At 39.9% G+C, this 27818-nt stretch overlaps 1 protein-coding gene across 3 annotated transcripts; it reads left to right on the forward strand.

The window, feature by feature from the left end:
- Window positions 1–27724, forward strand: LOC309386503 (beta-soluble NSF attachment protein). 3 transcript variants are annotated; one of them, XM_081941940.1, is made up of 11 exons: window positions 1–168; window positions 8301–8380; window positions 10092–10208; window positions 13146–13192; window positions 13331–13408; window positions 14313–14368; window positions 14771–14855; window positions 17020–17124; window positions 19987–20055; window positions 22055–22105; window positions 23261–27724. In XM_081941940.1, the coding sequence occupies exons 1-11, from the start codon at window positions 62–64 to the stop codon at window positions 23363–23365; spliced, it is 900 nt and encodes a 299-aa protein (XP_081798066.1). In that variant the 5' UTR covers window positions 1–61; the 3' UTR covers window positions 23366–27724. The 3 variants fall into 3 exon arrangements, with proteins under 3 accessions (XP_081798066.1, XP_081798065.1, XP_081798067.1); XM_081941939.1 differs by lacking the exon at window positions 23261–27724 and adding an exon at window positions 22917–23240; XM_081941941.1 differs by lacking the exon at window positions 13146–13192 and having other exon boundaries at window positions 121–168.
- Window positions 27725–27818: the final 94 nt, after the last annotated feature.

Genomic DNA, 27818 nt, shown 5'->3' on the forward strand with positions numbered 1-27818 from the left:
ATCAGAGCATCGCAGGCGGCTGCCCCGTCTTTCCTCCCTCCTTCCTCTGCGCGCCGCCGAGATGGACGCCTCAACTGCGGGCAGCAAGGAGCGGGAGGCCGTGCAGCTCCTGGCCGAGGCCGAGAAGCGGGTCAAATCCTCACATTCTTTCCTCCGGGGGTTCTTCGGGTGAGCCAGCGAGCGGGAAAAGGCAGGAAGGGAGAGAGGGAGGGAGCAAAGGCACCGCTATCCTCGGCCCTAGAGGAGACCTTCCTCGGCGCAACCGCCACACAGCTCCGGGGCTTCTGATCCGGACACCCTCCGCGCCAGCATCCTTATGCTGAGCTCCCCACCATCAACACACACGCACACACACGCACACCCCGGGCGAAGGGAGAATTGCGGGGTGGCTTATAGGGGCTCACCCTTTGGCTCGGAGCTGCACCGTGGAAGAGGCGAACCCGAGTCAATGAGGGCCGAAGCTGGGCGAGTGGGAAAAGAAAATGTGGACTTAATTCTACACACCCTCAAGGGTTGTAAATAAAAAGGGGTCTCCCTCTCCCACCCTTAATCTGACGTTGCCACCTGTCAAGCGTGGCTGCAGAACGTCTGAAGGCTGGTTGCAGGAAGCGTGCGAAGTGACAGGGCACATTTGAGAGGTCTACAAAATGAGAGCAAGGACTCTGGTGAAATTGTAATTGGGATTTAATGCAGCATACTTTCCTGTGGACCTGTGGCCATAGGCATGGGGATTTAGCGGAAGTCAGCGGAGGTAATCCTAGTTTTACAATGGTTGATTTAGTGACTGTTCAAAGTTACAGTGGTGACAGGTGTGACCTATGACCTTTTTTCATCATTAACAGCCTTTGCAGCCGCCTCAGGGTCATTCGACCAATATTCAGGTGCTTGGCAATCAATTGGTTTGTATTGATGACCTTTATGGTATCCTAGTGTGAAGTGAATCCCCTTTTGCCACCTCCTGGCAAGAAGATCAATAAGAAAGCCCGATTTCACATAACAACCAGGTTACGAACTGATCAACTGCAGTGGTTCGCACAACAACTGTGGCAAGAAAAGTCATAAAATGGGACAAAACTCACTTAACACATGTCTCGCTTAACCACAGAAATTTTGGGCTCAGTTGTGGTTGTAAGTCGAGGACTACCTATATAGGTAAGGTCAGTGAGAGGTGTAGATATGATAAAGCTGCCATCAAAGGCAGTGCTTAAAATGGCTTAAATGTATATTTTAAATTCATAATAATTAACCCTCTCTAGAGTTTGTTTTTAACATACAGCCTTAAACATATACTAGGTGTCCTAATTCAGTACCTTCAGGCACATTGGATTAAAGCTCTCATAAATAACCAGATAAGAATTAACTATTATTATCATATATGGTATACAATTGTCTTAATGATATCAATGAGTAACTCTATAAGGGTACTGTTTGGAGTTAAGGCCTTAATTATGTTGCCTGGAGTCTTAAAAAGTTTTTCCCCTTCCATTCACTCATGTCTGATTCTGAGAGACTGCCTGAATAAGTCCCTGCTGTTTCCTTGGTATGGATTTTCAGGACTGGTTTGCCATTGCCTTATTCTTAGAGCTGAGAGAAAGTGACTGGCCCAAGGTCACCCAGCTGGTTTTATGCCACGTTTTCTTTGAAGACATTTTGCTTCTCACCTCTGAAGAAGCTTCTTGGATGAGAAGTGAAACATCTTCAAAGAAAAACTGGAAAGTCCAGTTGCCTCTTGGGGAAAAAAAACACCTTTGGGACAACCATGACCTGGATGACTGAGAATCTCCATAGAAACTTTTTATTTTCTACAGATTTAAGTTTGGCACAGAAGTTCCATTAGTCTGATTGGATTTCTTGTATAACATACTCTTGGGTTCTTCAGTCTACCATGCCCATCCCCGTCCGGTCAATTGAGACTAATGTTTCATGAAGGCAGCAAAGTAATCTGTGAATCATGAAAGCTTATGGACTATTATTAAATCTTCAACGTGCGGCTTAGTTACAGCAGACATAAAGGCTGTCTTCTGTAATTTGTCAGTAATTCCCTTTCATGGCACCTTGAGGATAAAAGAATGTCTGTTTATGGTTTTTCATTGATCTACAATTGAGAAAACTAATAGATTGGTAAATATCAGGAGGATGGTGTTTTGTGTGGTTCCTTAAAGTTGCAACATTTAGCCAAACTTCATGTGGACTATAAAGTTAAGCAGGGTTACGTCTACTTTGCACAAGGATGAGAAGCCAGAAAATATGAGGAGTGAAATCAAAATTCCACCCTGGAAGAAGATAGGAGCATAGTTTTTCTATATTATTAATATTATTACTGTTGTATGTTGCTGAAAAACTACATGGACATGACCAGAAAGCCACCAGGAGTTCATCTTGAAAGAGAACCTGCACGTCTGCAAAGTGGTTTACTAATCAAGCTACTAGTCTGGGATTGGGGGAGCCATATTTCATGACTCTGCTTAGTCATGAAGTTTAGCAATCTGCCTCAAAGATCTGAGGCAAGATAAAATGAGGGGAAACATTCAACATCCCCCTCCCCACACAACTGCACTATCATTTAGTCCCTGAAATTGCCTAAATTAATGCAACAATATTAATAATACTTAATAATTAATGCTTATACAATTTGTTGGATTCTAAAACTTTATGATGATTTTATGGCACTGTGTTTCAATAATTACCACTTCAATCTCTTTTCTGCCAATGATATTGTTTTGCTGTTTACTCTTAGCATTGCTATACTGCTACTGTTCTTCAGTTCCCTTAGTGTTTTGCATGCCACCAAGGGGAGATGAACACCAAAAAGAAAATTAAAAAACTGTTAAATACAGGTAGTCCTCGACTTACGACCACACTTGAGCCCAAAATTTCTGTTGTTAAGTGAGACATTTGTTAAGTGAGTTTTTTAAGACCCATTTTATGACCTCTCTTGCCACAATTGTTAAGTGAATCACTGCAGTTAGTAACCGGTTGTTAAGTGAATCTGCCCTCCCCATTGACTTTACTTGTCTGAAGGTGATCACATGACCTTGGGACACCGCAGCGGTCATAAATATGAAGCAGTTGCCAAGCATCTGAATATTGATCACATGATCAGCGGGATGCTGCAAAGGTCGTAAGTGGGAAAAATGATCATAAGTCACTTTTTGTAGTGCTGTTGTGACTTTGAATGGTCACTAAATGAACTGTTGTATGTTGACATGTAAGAGGCATTCTGTTTAGCCTCTGAGGCCAGGGGTAAAACAGCCTCTAAATAGGGGGAAAAAAGAAAAGGAGAAATCATGTATGTTTTCACTTTTTTTACCCAAATGCCCCAGCTTGTCTATTGGGACAGTTCTCTTAAATAGCAACTGAGATAACCACTGTATTCAGACTGTACAGTCCATGTCTTGATTGCTATTCCAAATTTGTAGTCCAAATTATGTGCATTAATAATTCGGGCTTTTCCTTTTCCTAGTACTGTAGGGAAAGCTTTTAGTCAAATCCCACTTAGAGTCTAAATTGGCATAATAATTTTGCTTATATATGATTTTAGTTGCTGCAATGAGAATTAGGATGATAATTTTTAATTCAAACTGAACCCTTTCCACATCTGCTTTCTATTTTATACATAGAAAATTTCAGGATTTGTTTTCAGTTTATTAGTTGATTGATTATCTGGTGTCGGATAACCTTTAATTCTGTCTTTCTTAAAGGGATTAGTGCTAGATAAATAGCATAAATTACAATACAGGACCCAATTATGTACCTGTCTCTCAGTGTTTTCTTTCTTAAAAAAATATACAGATGGAGAGACTGCTACACTGGGAAAAGCATCTCTCTGTTTCTCATACAAAATGTTCCCATTTTCAGTGGAACTGCTTCTGCTTGTTGTATCGAAGGAAAAAAAAATAGGGAAAAATTATGGCACCAGTTGATTCTCTTATAAATGCAGAGAAAACAAATGTTGGTGTTTTTGTGATTCCGGGGATGGTGCCAGTAAGTACTGTTGCTGCGGTTGATAGGAATTGCTGTAACTCTGAAGAAAATACTCATCAGAGGTTGGTCTCAGTTATCCTCTATCTTTTACCTTGGAAATGAATTGTCAATGACAATTGGCACCAGATGCTGCTATCTGTAAATTTTGATGTAGTTCATCCTCCTCGCATTTCCGAATTGCAAGTTCTTCAACGATATGTCTTGAGATTTGTTTTTATTTCGCTCCAACACATGAATATTTTTTTTACTACAGTTACTGCTGTGCTGTAGTATTTGTGGAGAGGCACATTAGGGAGAGAGAGAGAGAGGGCGGGTAAGGCTCTTCAGGAATTTAACCTTCTTTCTCCAAGTCTTGCTGTTCTTCCCTCTACTTAAAACTGCTGAGCCCAGATGTTTCGATAGGGTCTCTTATATCTGTTTTGTGTAAAGTTTACGAAGCTGCTGCTCACATCAGGAAGTAGGAAGCAGCCCATCCCCATTTGTTCTCCAACCTTTTCAGCCCAGTGCAAATGGGTTTGTGGGTTGATTCTACCAATTTCCTTTGTGATTTTTTGTCATTGTTGGTGTCAAGATAAGTCGGTAGGAGTTGCTCCAATACGTAGGAAGGCAATATGTGCTGGAGCTGTTAGCGCCTACTAATACTTACAGGTTTTATGCACTGCCTAATATATTTTATATAGGGTAGCTTTATAATAATGTTAGATGTATCCATACTGTATTCATTTAGGTATGAATAAAACTATAGCTATTTACCTAAATATTTCTATTTTGGCCTGTTTTGCTGATAATATGTCTTGACTTCTCTTCCCTCTCCCCCTTCTTCCCTGTAATATCGATTGGGGCACTTTGCTATCCTATAACTGCTTTTCATGTCTGCCTCTTTTTATTGCAATATATTATTTCCATATATTCTATATTATTATTCTGTGCTGTAAATGGCTGTAGTAAAGTTTAAATTCAAGGTATCACGTGCCCACCTGCCTTAAGTCTACTTCTGAATAGATTCATCTGGTCAGTTAAATGCATGAAATGAACTGGCATGGAAGTACTTTTCACCTTTGACAAGCAGCAAAAAATAGCTTATTTTGGCCCTGGTTAGCACTGAATGTGGCACTAGTTTTAAATCAGGAAAATAAAAAATACTGTGCTGTCTTTGATTTGCAATGCTTTTTTGGCTTAGCATATCTGGAGATGTGTGGCTTTCTCCTCAACCCTCTGGGTTGAATATCAGCAAGTCATACTCTGCAGGCTGAGTGTGAATGACAGGCAGGAGGAATTTTGGATTCTTAAAATAAGCCATAGGCAAATTCTTGTGGCCTTTTGGTTAGGAAATGTAACCAAAAGTATTCTCTTTTTTAAAAAAAAACACTCTGGTAGGCACTCTAGTAGTTTTAAGGCACATTTTACTAATAATACTATTAATTCGTGGTTTAAGAGAACATGCAGTTTTTAGGAATCTTCTTATGATTCTGCGAAAACAGTAAACGATCAATCAATCATTACAAATTTCTAACAGAAGTTACTTCTGCATGTAAACTAGCAAGTGGAGCTGAGTTTTCTCTTACAATAACCATAACACAGATTTAGTTCGGTCAGACCCCTCTCTCGAAACGTTTACTTTTAATTAGGAATGCATTTATTTAAATTCAGATTTTCTAGTTTGTTTTCCCAGTGCTAACATCCAACTGTGAATTAACCCACAAACTAAAAACGTACGTGTGAAATTAAAAAGGGTTGACAATTAAATAAGGTTCACTTGCACTTTAAAAAGCAATAAAACTAGTTCTATAAAAATGATCAGGAAGAGTAATTAGTTTTATGTTTATTATTTTAACAAAGTGAGAACAATACAAAACGAATTAAGTAGTACTCGAATTATGACCATTTCTCCAGCGACCTTTCAAAGTTATGGCAATACTGAAAGAAATGAATTTACACCCCGTGCCCGGAGGTATGGCTGATGCAGCGCCCCCATATTCACATGATCAAAATTTAGGCAAAGCGCATGCATCAATGGCTGTGCGCATGCGTTGGCGGGTACGCATGCATTGATGCGCGCGGGCACGCATTTGCGAACCGGTAGGGAAAGTAAGTGAATACCACCCCTGATTACCTGTAGTAACACTGAATTTGTTGTAAGATTACAGTAAGAGAATCATGTCTGAAAGCCCCTCTTCCCTTCTTTGCTTGTATTTTTCAGAAAACCTCTATGGGCTGAAATACTTTTTGTTTGATGGTTGTCTAGACTGCAGCTTTTCCTCCTATCTCCCAAGGTCATTCCTGAATACCATTACACAAAAATACAATTTAAAAAGTGCATGTAACAATAAAAAGGTGGCCAATTCAGTTAATACCACAAATTTATTAGACATGCCTAAGGGATTTCAACCACCATAGCCCAACAGCTGGAATAAGAACTGGACCTTAGGGGTCCTATGGACAACCATCAATAAAGCAAGCTGTAGCTTCCCTACCACCATATCATATCCCATGCACATACTATAAGGTGGCCCATTAACTCTGTGTAATCATATCCCATCCATTCCTTCTCATCTTCTGAAAAACACTGCGATTCTCTCACCTAAATTTGTTACTGAGAAAATACTTGTATATCTGCTATAAATCTTTCCCCCCCCCATTGTATGCTTGTGGAATAAAATTAGGACTGTGTGCAGGTATACTTATTAGTATAGATAGTCCTTGACTTGCAACCATATGCTTAGTGGCTGTTTGAAGTTACAACGGCGCTGAAAAAATGACTTACAACCCTTTTCATACTTATATCCATTGCAGCATCCCTGTGATCACATCATCAAAATTCAGATGCTTGGCAACTGCCATGTATTTATGACCATGGCAGTGTCCCAGGGTCATCGCTCACCTTTTGCAACCTCCTGACAAGCAAAGCCAATGGGGAAGCCCGATTCATTTTATAACCATGTTATTAACTTAAAAACCACTGCAGTGATTCGCTTAACCACTCTGGCAAGAAAGGTTGCAAAATGGAGCAAAACCCACGTAGCCAATGTCTTGCTGAAATTTTAGGCTGAATTGTGGATGTAAGTTGAGGGCTACCTTTATAATACAGTAGATCAGGGGTGTTATTCAGCGGGCTGGATGCGTCATGTGCTGGCCCTGCCCCCCGCCCGGTTTAGGGAAGGGGGGGAAAAGTCCTGATACGTCACGATGCCGCCATGATGACACAGGTTTGACACCCCTACAATAGATGTTTATTTTTTTAATTTCCAGATTGGCAAGCTAACAGAAATATTGCCCCCGACCCCAAAGTTAGGATAAACTTAATTCTTTGTTTTTGTTAAATAATTCCAGTGATTTTTTTAAAAATTGTATAATCACGTTACAAACAATCTCATCTATAAAGAGATCAGCTTCCCAATTAGTATAAATGACCAATTTAGCTTTATGGACTTTCTTAGTATCTATACGTTCACTTGGAAAGAGGCTACTATAATATTAAAGCGCTATTTAATAGCAACTAGGAAACGATGAGGCTCATTTTTTCTCTTTCTGGGAACACTGCATCTTGCCCTGTACTTACGTATTTATTTACATCCCATTTTCTTGCTCTAGGAGTTTAAGAAGATTTTCATGGGGTTCACCCTTTGTTTTATACTTAATAGCAGCAATTATATGAAGTAGGTTGGGCAGAGAGAATGACTGGCCCAATGTTATCCAGAAGCTCTGTTGAATGGGGATTTCAATTTAGTTCTCCCCCTTCTAGTTCAACGTCTTAGACCAGGGGTGTCAAACTGGCAGCCCATGGGCCGGATGCGTCACATGCAAGCCATGCCCACCCCAGGTCCGTGAAGAGAAAAATGTCGCAAAATGTCCCATGACGACAATGTGACACCCATGTCTTAGACCTAATGTTGGTCTGGCTCTATTTTGTTAGTACTGAAATGGTAACAATACAGCCTCCCATGTTCTCTTCTAGAGGGGCTCCACAATCCAGTTTTTTGCAGGCTGCTGTGATTAGATCCATTCAAGTAACATGTATATAACATGTATATGTATGTGAGACCAAAGAAAAGCTCGATTGTGTCAGGAGGGTATATTAGTAAAGAGTCAAAGGTCCCTATGGCTTTCTCGGGTACTCATTATGCACAATTCAGCTTCCAATGCATTAACAAAACCAAGGATTTCTTGCCTGCAGCAGGCACTATTTATGGGGAACTGGTTTCTGTGTTGTTTATTCTGTCAACCTTTCTTTGTATTCTTTGAATATGTTTCATATTTGGCTGTTTCATAATGCAACGGTATCTACTAAATTCTGTGTCTCCTTTTATTTCTCCTAGAGGAAATTCAAAGCTAGAAGAAGCATGTGAAATGTACACAAGAGCTGCCAATATGTTCAAGATAGCCAAAAACTGGAGTGGTACATATAGACATTTTTATCTTCTTTATAAATATAAAGGACCCTACAAACAGGGGTGGAGAGGGTACTGCAATCGTTCTGATATTGTTTGATTTCAGTTTTCCCAATTCCCTTCAAGAATGGCCATGTTGATTGGAGCTACTGAGAATTGGCTTATAGGCCCCTCAGTCTTCCTAGAAAATTCAGATACCATTGCAATAGTCGAGGGGATTAATATTAAGTCGTTGTCCTGAAATAACATGCCTTAATTGCAAATAGAAGTGTTTACAAGCTGGGGATTTAGCTGCTTTATCTGATATTTCAAGTTGTGACTCACTAGTGCTGAACTTTAAAAACCATCCATCTCTGCACACAGTAAATTGCCTTTCTCAGTTCTTCATTGATATCCTAGTCCCTTTCCTCCCAAAATAAAATAGAGCGATTCATGCTTCCTCAGAAATTATTATGCATACTGTATTTTCAACTCCATGGTATACAAATTGAGGAGCGGTATTTTTGCCATTAATTTGTTTTAAGTCAATGTATAGGAAAATTGGTTGCACAACTGTGTTCTGACCTAGGCTTCACAAAATGACGAAGCAGACTCCTTGTTCCGACAAAACCCCTTTTTATTAAGCTAATGTGAATTCCTCTCATTCACATCCAGCAAAGTCCCAGCAAACAGTCTTTCAAAGGTGAATTTACAATCACAGACCTTATCCGGCTCGGAGAGCTGCCAGTCCACTATCTTCCAAATGCAAAGCTATACAAGAAGATACTTGGCAAGGAGTCTTGGAGAGTCACAAACCAATTAAGAGAACAAATTGTCCCCTGCAAACTCCACTCCCCTTTCACTCCTCTTTATTTCCTATGGGAGGGGCCATTCACTGTCCACTTGTGCCTTTACTTCTGAGTTGGCCCTTGAATTATTGAACTATTGAACTATTCCCTTCTCCTGGCAGCTCTGCGCATGAGCACATCGAGAACAGGCTCCAGCTGTTCTTCTGCCCCACTGATCTCTGACTCCAAAGGCAGCTGATAACTGTCAGACAGCCCTGGCCCCATCTCTGCCTCCGACGCAGAGCACTCATCAGAGCCTTCCTCAGACTCCAGGACTGGCCCATGTTCCTCCCCAACCTCCTCACTGTCTGAGTCTCCACTAGCTCCGCTGGCTGCTGGCGGGCCACAACAAACTGTTAATTTCATTGAACAGTTCTCTTGGGTTGTCTTTATGAACTACTAATATATTTCTGAATAGGTTTCCTATTCCTATTCCATTCTGTTTCTAATGTGCTACAGAAACTACTGTTCTATTCGATATTAAGCCATGGATTCATAAAAGTTTAGAGCCACTGATCTAAATAATGGAATCTCCATGTAGCCAAACCACAACTTACTTTCATCCACTTAAAATTATTGCCGAAAGGAAAAGGCTGAACAAACCCAACACTTCCGATTTCCCTTCCATTTAGATAAAATCTTAAAAGATAGGATTTAAAAGCACTGTGGCTGAATTGAGCAGCCATGTGGTTGAAGCAGGTAGGGAAACATGGAAATAACGTCAGGCTCCTTATCTTTGTCAAAAGAAGCAGCACCCCAATGAAGGCACCCTTTAGTAGATTTTCAGTAGCAGATCCTTAAATTCTTTTTTGAGAGAGAATTGGGAGAAGTGCTTGTTTCTGGTTCAAATGTCTACTTTTGATGTCAAAATGCTGCCCTGTTTCTCTTTCAGCTGCAGGGAATGCCTTTTGTCAGGCAGCAAGGCTCCACATGCAGTTGCAGAGTAAACACGATTCAGCCACCTGTTTCGTTGACGCGGGGAATGCTTACAAAAAGGCAGATCCTCAAGGTAAGGTGTATTGTGATGTTTCTTCTTGGTAAGCAAGATAGATAGGAACATCTCTGATTATGAGGATGTGCTAAAAGAAATAAAACTCCAGACAAAAACAACAAACTCACTATTGCTCAGATCAACATAAATAATCCTGAAAGCATCTAAAGAGCTTTGAGATCAATGGAGTGCTGTACCAGTACTGATTTACATTATATGCAGTTGTTCATTAGCCATGATGGGATAATGGGTGTGAGTGTAGATATGTATGTATAATGTAGTATATGTCTTCCCAATTTTCTTTCCTCTTGAATATGATTAAGAAAAATGCTTGTGTGGTTTCCCTCCCTCCCCCAAACTAAATCTGCTTGGCTAATGTACACCTAAATATGTTGCTGATCATTAACTTTGTCCTGCCACTTCATGAGATGTTGAAGGTTTAATTATAGGATTAAAAAGATCTTTATGGGAAAATTAGGAGGAATTTGGAGATTAATGAGAAATATAATTTTGGGTGTATATTTTATATATATAAACATTAATTTGGACATAACATTATTATCAATGGAACACAGGTAGTCCTTGACATACGATTGGTCCCTTAGTGACTGTTCGAAGTTCCAACAGACCTACCAGGGAGTTATGAATTCAAAGTTCTGATGATCAACCCCCTCCCCCAGTCATGTGACCACACTTCGGTCACTTGGCAACCAGGCCCATTTACAGCCTTTTGCAATATCTTGCAGTCACATGACTGCATTTTACGATGTCTGCTGAAAATCGGCATTTCAACAGCAAACCATTGAGCTGCTTAATACCCGCAGTGTTCATTTGACTGCGTTGTTCATTTAATGATCACTATAAAAAAAGGTCATAATATCTGTTTTACCACTGTCACGAGACAGGCGTTATGGGCAGACTCCATTATAGTCCTAACTCACTTGTGGTGTATATACTGGGCTTTCATTGCATTGGAATTTCAAGAGCTATAATGGTAGAACAGAGGACAACATGTTGGACAAAGCTGTTTAATGTACATGTCTTTTACTTACATTAAAGCTCTAATCTAAACTGGATTTATACATGATGGTTACCTTTCACTGTGCAGTATCTGTCTTCTCATTATTCTGAATAGGGAAGGGTGCATGCTTGCAGTTATAGAATAACAACAATAAAACCTGATGCCATTCAAAAAGATCTGGAAAAGAGCTTGGACACAATAGAAACAGAAAAAAAAATCACAATTAATGAATTATCACATGCTAAACCTTCTGCCTGTAATTCAAGAAGAGCTAATACACACGTATCTTCAATTTAAAGATAAGACTTTTTTCACATAGAAATTCTGATGGAAAGACCCAAGGTGGGACACCTGGAAGACAAGTGTCAAATTCCTGCAAGCGTCTCCAGTAATGGGAATGGAGACATCAGGTCCCTTTGAGTTACCAAGCAGTTCTTTCCTATGACCTATAGGTAGTCCTTGACTTAACGACCATAACTGAGATTGAATTATGGTTGTAAGTGATGGCGGTCATTAAACGGGTAACTCTCACATGCAAAAGACCATGTCTACACATGAAAGTTCAGTTAAGCTGATTTATTATTAAAAGCCTATGCACATGAATCTTCTCAACTAACTTTCAGCATCTGGTTAGAGTTAGATAAAGGACAATGGCACTCAAAGGGACTTAGACTTTGTGCCTATATAGGGAGTCTAGGCTGAATCGTCTTTTCACTCTGCCCCAGATTTTGCCATTCCTTCTTTACAATATAATACAATAGTAGAGTTGGAAGGGACCTTGGAGGTCTTCTAGTCCAACCCCCTGCCTAGGCAGGAAACCCTATACCGTTCCAGACAGATGGCTATCCAACATCTTCTTAAAGACTTCCAGTGTTGGGGCATTCACAACTTCTGGAGGCAAGCTGTTCCACTGATTAATTGTTCTAGCTGTCAGGAAATTTTTCCTCAGTTCTAAGTTGCTTCTCTCCTTGATTAGTTTCCACCCATTGCTTCTTGTTCTGCCCTCGGGTGCCTTGGAGAATAGTTTAACTCCCTCTTCTTTGTGGCAACCCCTGAGATATTGGAGAAGTAAACACTGGAAACTGGCAAAAAATGTTGTAAATTGCAGCCTTTGACCACATGATGCTGCAATTGGCTGTATAAACGGGAACCAGTTTCCAAGTACCCAAAATGTGTTCATGTGACTGGGGAGGGCGGGGGAGTAGTAGTGGTGCAGCCACCCGAACTTTGAAATTGGCTAGTAAGTATCTTTTGGGAGGTCCATCATAATTTGGAACAATTGCCAAGCAATTGGTCATTAAGCAAAGACTACCTAGCTTTCTAGAAAAACTCTAGAAACTAGAAATCTGTATCACACCAGAACATCAATTCTTTAAAGGCATTACTGAATTAGGAGCAAGAGCAGAGCAGGGATGGGTAAAAGCTAGGTCTAGATCTGACTACCGACTTCTCTATGATATGCAGTGAATGGGGCAGTGATTATAGTTTCTCACTCCACATTTTTTGTCCTTTTGTTGCCCAAACTAAGCTACTGAAATAAAGAGATGTAGGAATAACTAGAAGTGGGGTTTTTTGTGTGTAGAAAGACTATGAGATTTATTCCTTAGCACTCAAAACAGAGCTTTTAATACACAATTCTTTCACTCTGGTGTATGTTTTTGCATCCGTTTTCACTTGGTGGATTTTGAGACTTCATCATAAAAGAAACGAATGTATAAATGAATGAATATCCTATAAATCTGCAGTCTGTAATGCTGGCAGGAAGTGATGAAGAAAGTTTGTCTTCAGCGGATGTTGCATAGAAAAATAGCTGAGAATCTAGTTGTTGAATGTGCTGATACAAACCGTCCACTTTCTTGCACTGACAAAATGATTACGTTTGGATGCCCGAGTTGATTGTATTCATTGTTTCCCTCCAAATGCACCCAATGCAGAGGCTATCAACTGCTTAAATGCTGCCATCGATATTTACACAGACACGGTAAGACCCCCCCCGAAGTGCTAGGTTGGGATTCCAATTTACACCTTTCCTATTGGTGTTGTCATGAATTCAAATTGTATTCAGTTTGTATTCGTTGCTTGCCCCCTTTCACATCAGGCCAAATTTTTCTCTTCTCAGGGCCGATTTACTATCGTTGCCAAGCATCACATTACTATTGCAGAGATTTATGAATCTGAGCTGGTAGACATTGAAAAGGTAAGCCAACGTGAAAGGATTTGGGTTTAATTCCTAATCATACTTTGCTGAGGTGCCATTACATTTGGAAGAATTGAGGGAGCCCATCACTTCATATTTCATAGCTACTGTCCAAGTGTGTTTTCTTACCACTAAGTGAAAGGCCCAGGTGATCACAGAATGTCATTTAACGCTCATTTAACTTGAATTCATGGATTTAACTCATCAACTCTCTACTGTATGGATGTATAGTAAATGAAATAGGGAAGAAATAGTTTCATATGAATATACAGTATTTTTCGCTCCATAAGATGCTCCTGACCATAAGCTGCACCAAGGTTTAGAGGAGGAAAACAAGACAAAAAACATATCTGCCTCTGCCTCCCAGCGTCCATCCGGTATTCATTTGGCTAGCATCCTTGCAGCAAACAGCAAACAGCCTGCCTCCTCCGTGTCTGCTGCCTCTGCTGGAGCCTTCACCTCCAAACAGCTGATCGGCGCTTGGATCAGCTTCCCAGAATACTGCCGATCAACTGTTCCAGGCGGCGGGGATTGCTGCCACTGTTTGCTGCTGCTGCCTGTCACCCATATTCGTTCCATAAGAGGCACAGACATTTCCACCCACTTTTGGAAGGAAAAAAAAGTGTGTCTTATGGAGCAAAAAATATGGTATGTGAAAAGTTTCCTATCTGTTTTGAAAAAGAACATCTTGATCATGAATTTACCATCTGTAAACCTGGATGGTGTTAGTATCTTAACATCTTAAAAGTGGTGTGTACAGGTTTTATCTCACTCCAGTGATGGCTGGGCAATACCGTGAAAATGTTGTAAATCCCTACAGTAATGAAATGGCCTGAATCTGTCTAATCTGTTACCACAATGTCAAAGTATAATATTGTAAGTAGATATGTTGAATTCTTTTTAGGCCATCGCCCACTATGAACAATCTGCAGACTATTACAAAGGGGAAGAATCTAACAGGCAAGTTTTCATAAAAGACAATCTTAGTGCCGATTGTCTACATCTATATTCATTCTATTTTGTTTTGGGTTTTATTTTTTCTTGTGTGACTATGACATGAAATTTTATGATTCCCTCATTTAATGCTTTAAAAGAACGTTAGATCCCAAAACCATTTTTGGTTTGGCATTCTATTTGCGTGACAATTGTGATATTAAAATACAGAGTTCAGAAATGTTATTCTCATGATAATTGAAAATTAGCTAGCGAGAACAGAAATATCAGAAGATGGCTCTGTTTGAATATCAACAGAATGAATCTTTACTCAAATCCTTTTAGCCAGAGTGCCACCTGTCAGGGTACGTTTTGATTTTCTTACCTGTATTTCTGTGCTCTTTAATTCATTATGCCTTTTGCTTTTAGCTCTGCCAACAAGTGTCTGCTGAAGGTAGCTGGATATGCTGCCCAGTTGGAACAATATCAGAAAGCAACTGAAATTTTTGAACAGGTAGGTACACTGCCATTTGGTTTGTTAAGGGAGAACTGTAAATCAGAGGCACACAGTACAAATTAATCAAAGCACTAACCTTTTTTAAAAGAGGAGGTTTTATTAAAGTTTATTATTAAGAGCATAAAATACAATAAAATAAAGATTGAAAAGGGGGGTGGGAGTGCAGGTTAAAAAATTTTAAAAAGAGGAGAGAAAAAGATGTTGATGAGGGTAAAAGTTTGTTCTCCGAGCTTGTGGGTTGGTTTCCGAACGTTTTGTCGCCAGGCTAGGTAACATCTTCAGCGGAGTTCAGGGGATGTTAGTGTCAGTGTTCTTCTCTTTATAAGGGCTTCATGTGTGGGTGTGTCTAGTGAGGGTCTTGTGAGACAGACATCCCCTAAACTCTGCTGAAGATGTTACCTAGCCTGGTGACAAAACATTTGGAAACCAACCCCCAAGTTCGGAGAACAAACCTTCATCCTCATCCTACACCCGAGTTACCCCACTATTGCAAAGGATGTTGACTTCCGACTTTCCAAACAGTATAATACTAATGCATTTACGACCTCAACTTTTTACAATACCTATAATTATTACAGGCCAGCTCTATAACTATAAAATTATTAAATCTTCAAACTAAATTCTATATTTCATCTGTTCCTGTTTCAAGGATAAAAACCAGAAGCGATATACCAAAAAAGAAACAAGACCAAATAAAATTTCTTTGTTTAAATCACTTTACATTGCCTTCTTAACCAAATCCAGTTTTTTTCTCCTGTTGTGGGAAATGATAGATATTTCTATTTACATTTACTAATCTTTCTAAACTGTCAACATTTATATCAACAAAAATCTATATAATCTTTCAAATTCTTTAACCTTAAAAGGAAAACTCTTTAACATTCATTTTAAGACACTAAACGTTTTTTAAGAAATTTCATCTTCATAACTAAAATCATTTACGGGTAGTCCTCGAGTTACAAATGTAATGGAGCCTGCCCGTTCCATTCGTAATCCGAGGATTCATGGGAGTGAATCTCCTTTTGCCCACACATTCACTAATAGAATGTGAGGCTCGTTAAGTGCACATGAAGTATTTCAGGGTGGGGAAGATCTGGGGGGGGGGCTAGTGATGGAGCAGACCACCTGCCTAAGACCACCCAAGGCCTCCCTGACCACAGAAATACTTCATGCTCCCCCCAATTGCTTCCCCACCACCAGCCAACCTGCCACACTGGATCACTTACCTTGTGAAGATCTAGCAAGCAGTCTCCCCTGTAACCTCTCAGCCACGTGCGCCCCTCTGATGCTCCATTCGGGCCTCCGCAGGCCTTGCCTGGCCCGTTGCTGGCTGAAATGGAGCTTCCGAGGGGTGAATCCTCCCCTCCATTTGGGCCTCTACGGGCCTCCCCGCCTGGCCCTTTGCAGGCCGAAATGGAGCTTCCAGGGGGCAGATCATTTTTTCAACTGGTCAGTTGGCTACATTCACTGGGAACCCAAAGCACTAACCTCCTGCAGTTTGCCAAGTGAAGCAAGTGGACTGATTTTCTTCAAATTTAAACCGTCAGAGAAATTTCAGTTTACAACATACAGTACATCATTTCAAGGTATATGTGGAAAGAAGATCTGTATTACATGTATATGCATAATAATTCAGGCAAAAAGATTTGCTTTGGGTAATTGGAGCCAAAGAAAAAAGGGTTCTTGCAGGAAATAAATCATGGGAGTTATTATTATGCAGTATTTTCAATGTTTAAAATCTGAAAATCCAGTTATCCTTACAAACTGCTTTAATATCTAGTTTCTAACCTACTAGTATGAATGTAAGTGATGAAGTGATAAGAATGCCTGGCTAGGATGAAATGCTTGAAGATTTCTATTGCTTGTTGAGCTTTTCCCAAGCAATAACGTGCATGAGATTCAATATATGTAAATCCCCGTTGTGGGGAAATGTGTTATAAAATTTAAAAAGTATTTAAAGTGTCAGGTCTTACAGAGAAATTTAAGGAACAATATGACATCTGGGAACTTCGGAAATCGGGTCCTTTTGTAGTAGAAAAATATCTAGTGGGAAAATATCAAATATGAGAACAGGCATTCTCAAGGAACTAAAATATTATTTTCAACCATGTTCTGCTTTTTCATACTTTATCAATTATAAATGTAATTTTTATCCCCCTAGGTTGGTACAAGTACAATGGATAATCCATTGCTCAAGCACAGCGCAAAGGACTACTTCTTTAAAGCAGCTTTATGTCACTTTATTGTCGACGAGTTGAACGCAAAGGTTAGTGCAGGTTTTTTTTAATGTACTATAGTTATAGAGATCATAATGCCATAGTATCCCTAGAATAAACATAATATTTTATTAGCTACATACTATCAATAATGCCTGCTGTTATTACATGAAACATCACAGAAGTTCTGCTTTCTAATCTGAGTACCCTTTCTGTGCATTCCTATGTAAACATGGCTGGGTAAACATAGGAGTGCTACAAGAATGATAAGATTGCTTTGTAGACTTGCCATATGACTTAGCTGACCTTTTTATGTGCCTGTTAGAACCAGAGTTGTCATTTGCAAATATGGACCCATAGTTTCGAATTCAATACCAAACAAATCGATTCAAAAACAACGTTCCATGTTTTCATTATTTCAGACAATAGATGTTGGAATTGACCGCAAGGCCATATTTCCTGAAAACAATTGAAAATGCTGGAAGCCTCATGTTTGGCCATTGCAGATGTTTGTATCACTATTACTTTATGGAATCTTCTAATCTAACACTAATGTGCAATGCCAATAATATTCACATAATGCTGCATTTTGCAAGAATTGCAGTTCATGGCAAGTTGAGAATTAATTTATCTGCTATGCAGGAGATGCCTAGACAGAACTCAACATAAACTGTAGATATGGACTTCATAGTATTTTTTCTGAGCAGAAAAAAGCAACTTGAATGACTTTTAGTGGACTAATTGTAGGATGTGACAGGCTTAAGCAATCTCTCTGTAGGGAGTAAGGAAGATGGCCTTGACAGAGATATGCAAAGTTTTTTTTTACCAAAGTGATGAGGGGTGAAACATATTTTAAGTCCACAATAGATATACTGTATAGTATTCAGAGGCAGCTCAGGTGGACACCTCCCTAATCCAATGAAATGGATGGTGAAACTCAAAAAATTAGAATAATGTGTAAAAGTTCATTTATTTCAGTAATCAACTTAAAAGGTGAAACTAATATATGAGATAGACTCATTACATGCAAAGCAAGATAGTTCAAGCCGTGATTTGTCATAATTGTGATGAGTATGGCTTACAGCTCATGAAAACCCCAAATCCACAATCTCAGAAAATGAGAATATTGTGAAAAGGTACAAAATTCTAGGCTCAAAGTGTCCCACTCTAATCAGCTAATTAAGCCATAACACCTGCAAAGGGTTCCTGAGCCTTTAAATGGTCTCCCAGTCTGGTTCAGTAGGAATCACAATCATGGGAAAGACTGCTGACCTGACAGTTGTGCAGAAAACCATCATTGACACCCTCCATAAGGAGGGAAAGCCTCAAAAGGTAATTGCAAAAGAAGTTGGATGTTCCCAAAGTGCTGTATCAAAGCACATTAATAGAAAGTTATGTGGAAGGGGAAAGTGTGGAAGAAAAAGGTGCACAAGCAGCAGGGATGACTGCAGCCTGGAGAGGATTGTCAGGAAAATGCCATTCAAAAATGTTGGGGACTTTTACAAGGAGTGGACTGAGGCTGGAGTCAGTGCATCAAGAGCCACCACACACAGATCGATCCTGGACATGGGCTTCAAATGTCGTATTCCTCTTGTCAAGCCACTCCTGAACAACAAACAACGTCAGAAGTGTCTTACCTAGGCTAAAGAAAAACAGACCTGGTCTGTTGCTCAGTGGTCCAAAGTCCTCTTTTCTGATGAGAGCAACTTTTCAATCTCATTTGGAAACCAAGGACCCAGAGTATGGAGGAAGAAAGGAGAGGCACACACTGCAAGATGGTTGAAGTCCAGTGTGAAGTTTCCACAGTCTGTGTTGATTTGGGGAGCCATGTCATCTGCTGGTGTTGGTCCACTGTGCTTCATTAAGTCCAGGGTCAACGCAGCCGTCTACCAGGAGATTTTGGAGCACTTCATGCTTCCTTCCGCAGACAAGCTTTATGGGGATGCTGACTTCATTTTCCAGCAGGACTTTGCACCTGCCCACACTGCCAAAAGCACCAAAACCTGGTTCAATAACCGCGGGATTACTGTGCTTGATTGGCGAGCAAACTTGCCTGACCTGAACCCCATAGAGAATCTATAGGGCATTGCCAAGAGAAAGAGACATGAGGCCGAACAATGCAGAAGAGCTGAAGGCCGCTATTGAAGCATCCTGGTCTTCCATAACACCTCAGCAGTGCCACAGGCTGATAGCTTCCATGCCACTCCGCATTGTGGCAGTAATTGCTGCAAAAGGGGCCCAAACCAAGTACTGAGTACATATGCATGCTTATACCTTTCAGGGGTCCGATATTGTTCTATGTACAATCCTTGTTTTTATTGATTGCATGTAATATTCTAATTTTCTGAGATTGTGGATTTGGGGTTTTCATGAGCTGTAAGCCATAATCATCACAATTATGACAAATCACGCCTTGAACTATCTTGCTTTGCATGTATGGGGTCTATCTCATATATTAGTTTCACCTTTTAAGTTGCATTATTGAAATAAATGAACTTTTGCACGATATTCTAATTTTTCGAGTTTCACCTGTATAAGAAGAAAGAGGAGATTCAGCACAATCAGATCTGCAAGATGCTGTTATTATAACCACTCCACCTAGGATAGCTGACACTATCTTCCCTGTTATTCCTCAGGTGAAGAACATGTCATGCAGTTCCATTTCTGAAAAACATATTGGGGGGCTTTCTTCTCTTAAATGTGGTTTAGTGTTATCTTAAAATATCCCAAATTGTCACTTTACAGAAAGGCGCATGTGTGACCACTCAGATTCATCTAAACATCTGACATTGTTTTGAGCATAACCTGTGTATGTCATGCTGTTGAATGGCTATTCAACATGGCAGAATTGTCTAGTTTTCTGAGAAAACATCTTATAACGATACGAAGTAAATGCAGTTGCTATTTTTCAGCTGGCTCTTGAGAAATATGAAGAAATGTTCCCAGCATTCACAGATTCAAGAGAATGTAAATTATTGAAAGTAAGTGAAACAGCATGCTTTTTTATTTTGCTAAAAACAGAACTGATGTATGATTGCTATCTTAATTATAAATATTATATTTATTAAACATTGATGAAGGGTTATGGTCACACTGTGAAAAGAGAGGAAGAATGATCATCCCAATTTACATGTTAAAAAGTAACAAGTTATTTCTTAGTCTGATTTAAACATTAGCTATGTGAAATATGTTCCAAGTGTCAGGATTCCACGTATCACACCCAACAGAACCAAAACTCCAAGGCAGGCATATTCCTCAAAGTATAGATTTATTAGGCACGTCATATTGTCACATCTGGGGAAACTCCCCTCTGGTTTCCCACTAGTTAAAAGTAAATTTTATTTTCTCTGCCCATGCAGTCCATCACACGGTCCAATTAGGTCACAGTCCAAGGGTCACTTGGTCTCAGAACTCACGTCCTTGCACCTGGTGGGAAAGTCCTTGGTTTTCAGGAAATAATTTTATTTTGGCTACAATTCCCCAGCTATCTCCACCTCCCACCTCCCATTCCCACAGCCATTTTTCACAAAAACAGAGGCTTTTTTTGCCTTCCCTCAGCCCCCAGCAGCCTTCAAAAATGGGGGCGTTTTGCCTTGCCCCAGCCTTGCTGAAGCCTGCAGAGTGCTGCTGGGGGCTGAGGGAAAGCAAAACCCCTTTTTTCTTTCTTACCTCTTCGAAATCTTGGTGCGTCTTATACACCTGTGCGTCTTATAGTCCGAAAAATAGGGTACACCCTGACTATTGTGTTCAGTTCTGAGTGCTCTGTTTTAGAAAGGTCTTTACAAATTAGAGGCTGTCTTAAAGCTTTTGACTTTACCTTTGATGGATGAAACAGGCCGCATGGCCATCTGTCAAGGATGCTGGAATTATGGATTCCCATAATGAGCCAAGGATTGTATTAAGTGTTCTCCAACTCTTCCATTCTATGATTTTAAGTTTTCCATCTCTTTTGTTTCTTGCAGTTTCCAAGCTATACCCTGTTCTTGTTTAATTTCCTTTTCCTTACATGAAAGGAGCTTTAATATACTGGGCTACTGTATAATCCCTGCTCTGGTAGGAGAGCACCTGAAGAACCGTTGATAGAAAAACAAAAATAATACTGTTGTGTTTCCCTTCCTGCCATTTCCATGCTGGGGCAGCTTCTCCTTCCAAGCTTCATCCTCTTCCTTTTTCATTGATATGGAATCAAATGCATACTGTAGTGGAATTGTCCTCAAGTAGAATTCTTGAATACTTTTCGCAAAACTCTGGGTTGGCACTGCTCATATCTTATCTGTAAATGCTTATCTGTAATTCTACTGTGGGGACCTCAGTATGATGACGGTACTTTGTGGGCCTTCTCTTCATGCCTGAATTTTGCTCTTTCTCTGTTCACAATGAAATTACAGTCAGCTGGGATCTCAGACCAGTGTGGTCTTTCCCATTCCACTACCTATAACTATGCCATTATGAGGTCACAATCTCAGAATATATATATATAGCAAAAGCACTTAGACTTATATACCACTTCACAGTGCTTTACAGCCCTCTTTAAGCGGTTTACAGAGTCAGCCTATTGCACCCCAACAATCTGGCTCATTTTACTCACCTCGGAAGGATGGAAGGCTGAGTCAACCTTGAGCCAGTGAGATTTGAACTGCCAAACTGCAGCTAGCAGTCAGCTGAAGTAGCCTGCAGTACTGCACTCTAACCACTGCGCCACTTCGGCTCTATAATGTTTGAGTAACCTCAAGCACTTTAAGCAAGATATCAGATTCAATAGTATGAATAGGACTGAGGGGGGAGAATTGGATATGAATGGCTTTTTCTAGTTGAAGGCTCTCAATAATTAGATATTTTATAAAATGTCTCTTCAGATAATGCAATCTTTTTTCACTGTTAAAGAATATAAAGAAAGAGTTCTTTCACAAACCCGTCCTTCATAAAAAATGTAGTAAAAAGATCATTTTTGTTGGTAACCTTGTTATATTGTCTTGCTAGAAATTACTGGAAGCTCATGAAGAACAAAATTGTGATGCATACACTGAAGCAGTAAGTAGATCTAGTATTTTAATTAAACATTTGAACTGGGTTTTAGATAAGAAAAATGTTAACTTTTTGTCTTATGTGCATTTTTGAACCACAACCAGCCAACTTGTGCAATCAAGCAACAGAGGCATCAGATTACAGTCCAACTTGATGCACATCTAGATGGAATTCAGTAGGTCTTACTTAAATGGGTGTCAGATGCACCCTCAGTAAAATTTAGTTTCCACTGAAAGCAGTTGGCTTTGAAATTATAACTAACTCGTTTCACTGATTTCAAGGGAGCTAATTTAATTTGAATCTAACTCATTTGACTTGTAGAACTTGAGTGAGAGAATTATGTACAATATTTTGATGATGATATCATCATACTTTGCCTTGGTTTTTAAATGTTCAGAATAAAGTACATTAAAATAAAATAAAATAAATGGTATCAGTGCTAAAGTAGGACCGGGCATTTTGAGAGATTCATTTCCAATTGCTGCCTTATTTCATGGAAAATTCATTGTGTCGGAATACTCTGCTGTCTTTTCTCAGTGGAACATGTATACTCTCTGGTTATTAAGGGTCATCTGATTAATTTCTGGGCTATTTAGGGTTGCATGGGGAGAAGAACTTGGGCTTGTGTGTAAATGATTGCCAGGAATCAAGCATCATTCATTTGCAGCCTCAGAGGGAAACAGCCTTGTAAGGAGGCATGCAGTTAGTCTGCTGTGATATTTGTCAGCCTGCTGGTGGCTGAGAGGAGAAAGCTGGAAAACTAACCCTGTTCTTCCTCAAATATCCCATTATTCTTCTTGGATGCTTTGTATTCTAGGTGGCCATAAGAACAGGTGCAACACAGTCTCACTCCTCCTCCAGTAGGAAATTATTCTTCCATGGGGGAGGCAAAAAGGAAGCTGAAAAACTTGACTCACTTGCAGGTTTTTTTACCCCAGATTCTTAAAGCTGCTCAAATGTGTGGGTTGGTGGTGTTAAAAATGGTTTTGCAATATGCACAGTTATTCTTTTCTACTTACTTCTAATTTTGGGTAACTGAATGATGGTCATATATTTATAGTTTTCCCCTTGGGCAAAGTTCTTAAAATCACAAAAAAAGAAAAGGAAATGTGAATTCTGTGCTGAATTCGGTGACTCACCTGATCCTTTACCTCTAACTAGGTTAAAGAATTTGATTCAATATCCCGCTTGGATCAATGGCTTACAACCATGTTACTCCGCATTAAAAAGTCAATTCAAGGAGAAACCGATGGGGATTTAAAGTGAACTCTCTGTGAAGCATGTGGCCTTGTGACTTGTCTGTTGAAATACCCTGTGTCATGGCCAAGGATCATTGTGGAATATATGATCAATGCTTTCTGCTTAATTGACTGGTGTCTTGTTTAATATCCTGTTGTGGCTCATTCATTGTAACTGTGAACATGAATTTATATTGTTTTTCATTTCTGAAATGAAAGCTTATAGGGAGAGCTATAGATTCATCCTATGCATGTTTACTCAGAAAGGCAAGTCCCACTAAATTCATGGATCTTCCTCATAAATGAGCATAGGATTGTGTAAGTTAACTCTGAAGTAAGCTCTCATGAAGCCATATTCAAACCAGTCAGTCTGCTGATACTAAATTACTATATTCTCATGAAACGGGATTCCATACCTCTTGTCCTAGAAAGAGTGTTTTTCAACATTATTTATTACAGGATCATCACAAAAGGACACCGCTTATTGTATATTTTAAAATATGAACCAATATTACGTTGTTCACATGTGATTTGCACTACCACAGGTATAACACAATGAGTCACAACACTGAATAGCACTGAGATGGTAACCAAAATACAAGTCATCCTTGCAGTGCAATCCCAAGCATGATTCAGTGGGACAAGATTGTGTGAAGCTTCAGTGATTTTTCATAATTAAGAATAAGACCCAAAGGGTGGCCTCGGGGGATCCATTTCTAGCCCCTTTCTCCCACTTCTGCAGATGCCTTCACTGGTGGTCACCTAACTCCTGCCCCGCAGGACATTTCCTGGCCATCAGAATTATGTGACAGAATGTGTCATTGAGGGAATCCTCAGAATGACATATTATAGTGTGGCTGTGTCATCTGCCCACAGCAGCAGTGATTGTAGCCCATTTAGTGCCCTGATCTGGAGGATGTTTCAGAGGCAATGTTTGAACAGTGATCAACTGGAGAAGAAGACCTCTGTGTTTTAAGTGTGGTGAGGTGACTGCACCAACAGGGACTCACAAAATGACTGGGCTCCAACTTGCTGCCCAGCTTGTTACACTGTCTCAAGTAGACTTTCACAATGGGACTGGTGTTAGCCCTGTAAGTCCCATTTTGAGCAAAGATGATTTGGGTTGCACTATAAAGACCAATTTGATTTCTAGAGGGTATCTTCAAACAACGTCCAAATTATAACCTTGTGTTTATTTGATGACAAGAATGTATCAGAAAAGATTATTGCATGTTATAGTTATCATTACTTGAGACAAGTGAGGATGGCAGAGTTCTTGAAACCAGATCAGAAGATCTGGGACAATATGATCCACCATCTATAATAAACAAGAGAGTAGATTGGAATTTATGTGAATTAATCAATTGTAGCCCACTCTGTTTTGGAGCTGTAAAATTTTTGATCAGGGCGCATTTGAATATATGATCTGGAAAATGAAATTATATAATTCCAGTTGAATTGAAAAGAAAAATGAAAAGAGCCTCCCGCCCCCAAGAAATGCTCATTCCTGTCTCCTCTGTAAGCTGGGATAAACCTTTAATCTATGAGAGTGTATATTTTATTTGTGATAAATGACACAGGGAATTGTTGGATCAGATACTATTTATACTGTTCATTTTCTGTCAGTATGAATCTATATGTGATTGTTTCAATAGCTGCTGGTTAAAAAAAAGCCACCATTTTTATCTACAGAGTGTGCATGGTTAGATACGTATGTATTCAGTAGGTATGTGAAACTACATAATAGTCTGGGTCTGAAATAAGTAACAGTGAGGAAGTATGGCAAACAAATTATTTGTCCAAATCGTTTTTCACATGTCTGGTCCACACAGAATGAAGTGATAGATGCTTGGTATGATAATGCTGACTACTATAGCAGATGAGAAGACCATACATGTTGACACTTCTTTCCATACAGATTCCCCTCAAAGGGAAAACCAGCACAGCACAACAGTCTAGAGATACTTTTTCTCTCCGCTGGTCTTGGGTTTTGTTTCCTGCTTCTACAGTGGCATCTCACTCTAAAATTTTAAAGGGATACAGGTTACTCTGTCTACTTCTGCTTTATCAGACCTAGCTTATCATTTATTTTACAAAAAGTGTGTATGAGAGAGAGAGAGAGAGAGAGAGAGAGAGAGAGAGAGAGAGAGTCATTCTCAGCTCTGCAGGTGACAGTCATCTGAAGAAGTCTACACCGTGGTCCTACAGTATAAGGACAGAATAAGCATATCTCTGCTCTTATCATTGGCTTTCTCATGTTGCTGCTGCTCCTCAACATTGTTAAAAAACAGTAACAAGCTGCTCTACCCTCAGCTTCGACAATATTTGTACCCTTAACTTCCATTCGCCTTATACTTTTGGCTAGGAGAGTATTTCACTAGTATCTCTCGGATGGCATTGGCAGTGAAGCATAGATGATAGAAGTAACAGAGGCAGCCAGTGAATAATAGATGTGGAAGATATGACATATATTTATGATATGAGTGATGTACAGGTTTATCTTAGGGCTTAGTCCTCTGCAACCCACTCAAATGATTTGAGTCTGGATCTAAAGAGGGTTCCAGTGGAAGATCATTAGACAAAATGTGCTCCCTAGCATTGTAGTAGGAGAGGGAAGATTGATCTATAGATATTTTTTTAGTTTTATATGTATTATTTAATTAAGCTATAACAGAATAGCAGAATTTGAAGGGACTTTGGAGGTCTTCTAGTTCAACCCCCTGCTTAAGCAGGAAACCCTATACTATTTCAGACAAATTGTTCTCCAATCTCTTCTTAGAAATCTCCAGTGTTGGAACATCCATAACATAGCAGTCTTCTCAGGCATTAAGGATCCCAGAGCTATAGAAGGGGCTGAAGTTTGCTTCCCAAGGTCAGAAGAACAATGCTGGCCTTGGAAACCAAATGCAGTATTAGGCTCTTCTCCCTTCTCTCCTTATCACTATTACTATTGGTGGGTTCCAGTGTTGGAAATCCCTTACTTTGGAAAGGTCTAAAACAGGAGTGTCCAACTCAAGGCTTGGGGGCCTGTGGGGTACTTCGATCTGGCCCATAGGGTCACCCTGGAAACAGCAAAGGACTGGCCGCCAGTGCTTCTGCCAGCGAAAATGGGCTCCCGAGCTCCTGTTTTCAGCTGCCCCGATCTGCTGCAACCCTTTGCCAATAGAAATGGAGCTTGGGAGGCATTCTGAGCTCCATTTTCACTGGCAGAGGGTTGCAGGAGGCTATGGAAGCCGAAAACAGAGCTCAGGAGCCCGTTTTTACTGACAGAGTGCTCGGGCCACCACAGGGGCAGACAGGAGTGATGTTGAGCTGCCCCCACCTGAAGTCAAACACAACCCTGATGCGGCCCTCAATGAAATAGAGTTTGACACCCCCGATCTAAAAGCATTGTGCAATCAGAGTTGGGCGGGGGGGGGGGGGGCAGGGGAAGAACCATCCAGGAATGAGTTTAGAGAGAAATGCATCTCCCATTTATTTCTACCTTCTTGGAACTACATCATTGGGCATGTTGGACTGTCCCAGTCTTAACACAAAATTACATTTTACATCATTTCATAAACTGAAAACATTTCCTCGAGAGGAAAACAGCCTCTTTGAGCTTTTCAGGGCTTTTTTTTTTTTTTTAAAAAAAAAGCTCGTTTCCTAAGTTCAATATGGGCACAAAATCAAGTTTGGATTACTCTCCAGTGTACCGAACAGAATTTCCTCCACTGTGCAGTGTGAACTCCCCCCCTCCCCCACAATGTTATGCCAGCACAACTCACTTTGTGGTGCCACTCACTTGTTGTGTTTGTGTATACGTGGCCGAGTTGCTTGGGCTTACTCCTCCCAAACAACAAATGCCATTTCTTTTAAGCTAAAGACAGTTGTTTGATGCATGCGTGTGTTTGGTGTGCCAGGATGAAGACACGGGCCAATGTTAGCAGTATTTAGAACCATCGCTTTAGGTTTCAACAAAAAGCATCACCTGGTAAGCTTTGGAAATATTTCAAATAAAAATCCACTATGTTATGAAATATTCAGTGTTGAAGAGATACTGTAGACATGCTTACATTCAGTCACTGACAGACTACAGTCACAATATAGTAATGCATTAGTAATATAGTTTAGAAATCTGTGAAATTTTCCTGGATGCACACACAGCAAATTCATTATTGGTCGTTTGTAACATGGGGTATAAAAGTGGCATCACTTGGTCAATTCTCTTGGATTTTTCTCTTAAAAGCTGGACAATACTACACTCTTTGAAGCAGGTGTAAGGTTGCAACCACCCAAGTTCTTGGCATTGTCTTTAATTGAAGGAGCTGTGATTCAATATGCTGAAGATTTCATCTGTTTGCATTGCTTATTGTTGGAAGTGTCATTAAACTTGTTTATTACCCACCGTGAAGACAAAGTGTATTTTTACTAGTCCTGTATTTTTCCTCTTCATAGGAGATTTGTCAGGCTGGTACAATATCATTAGTAGTACAACTAGC

Source organism: Natrix helvetica (genome assembly GCF_964273705.1).
Source record: "Natrix helvetica genome assembly, chromosome: 2".
Lineage (NCBI taxonomy): Eukaryota > Metazoa > Chordata > Lepidosauria > Squamata > Natricidae > Natrix > Natrix helvetica.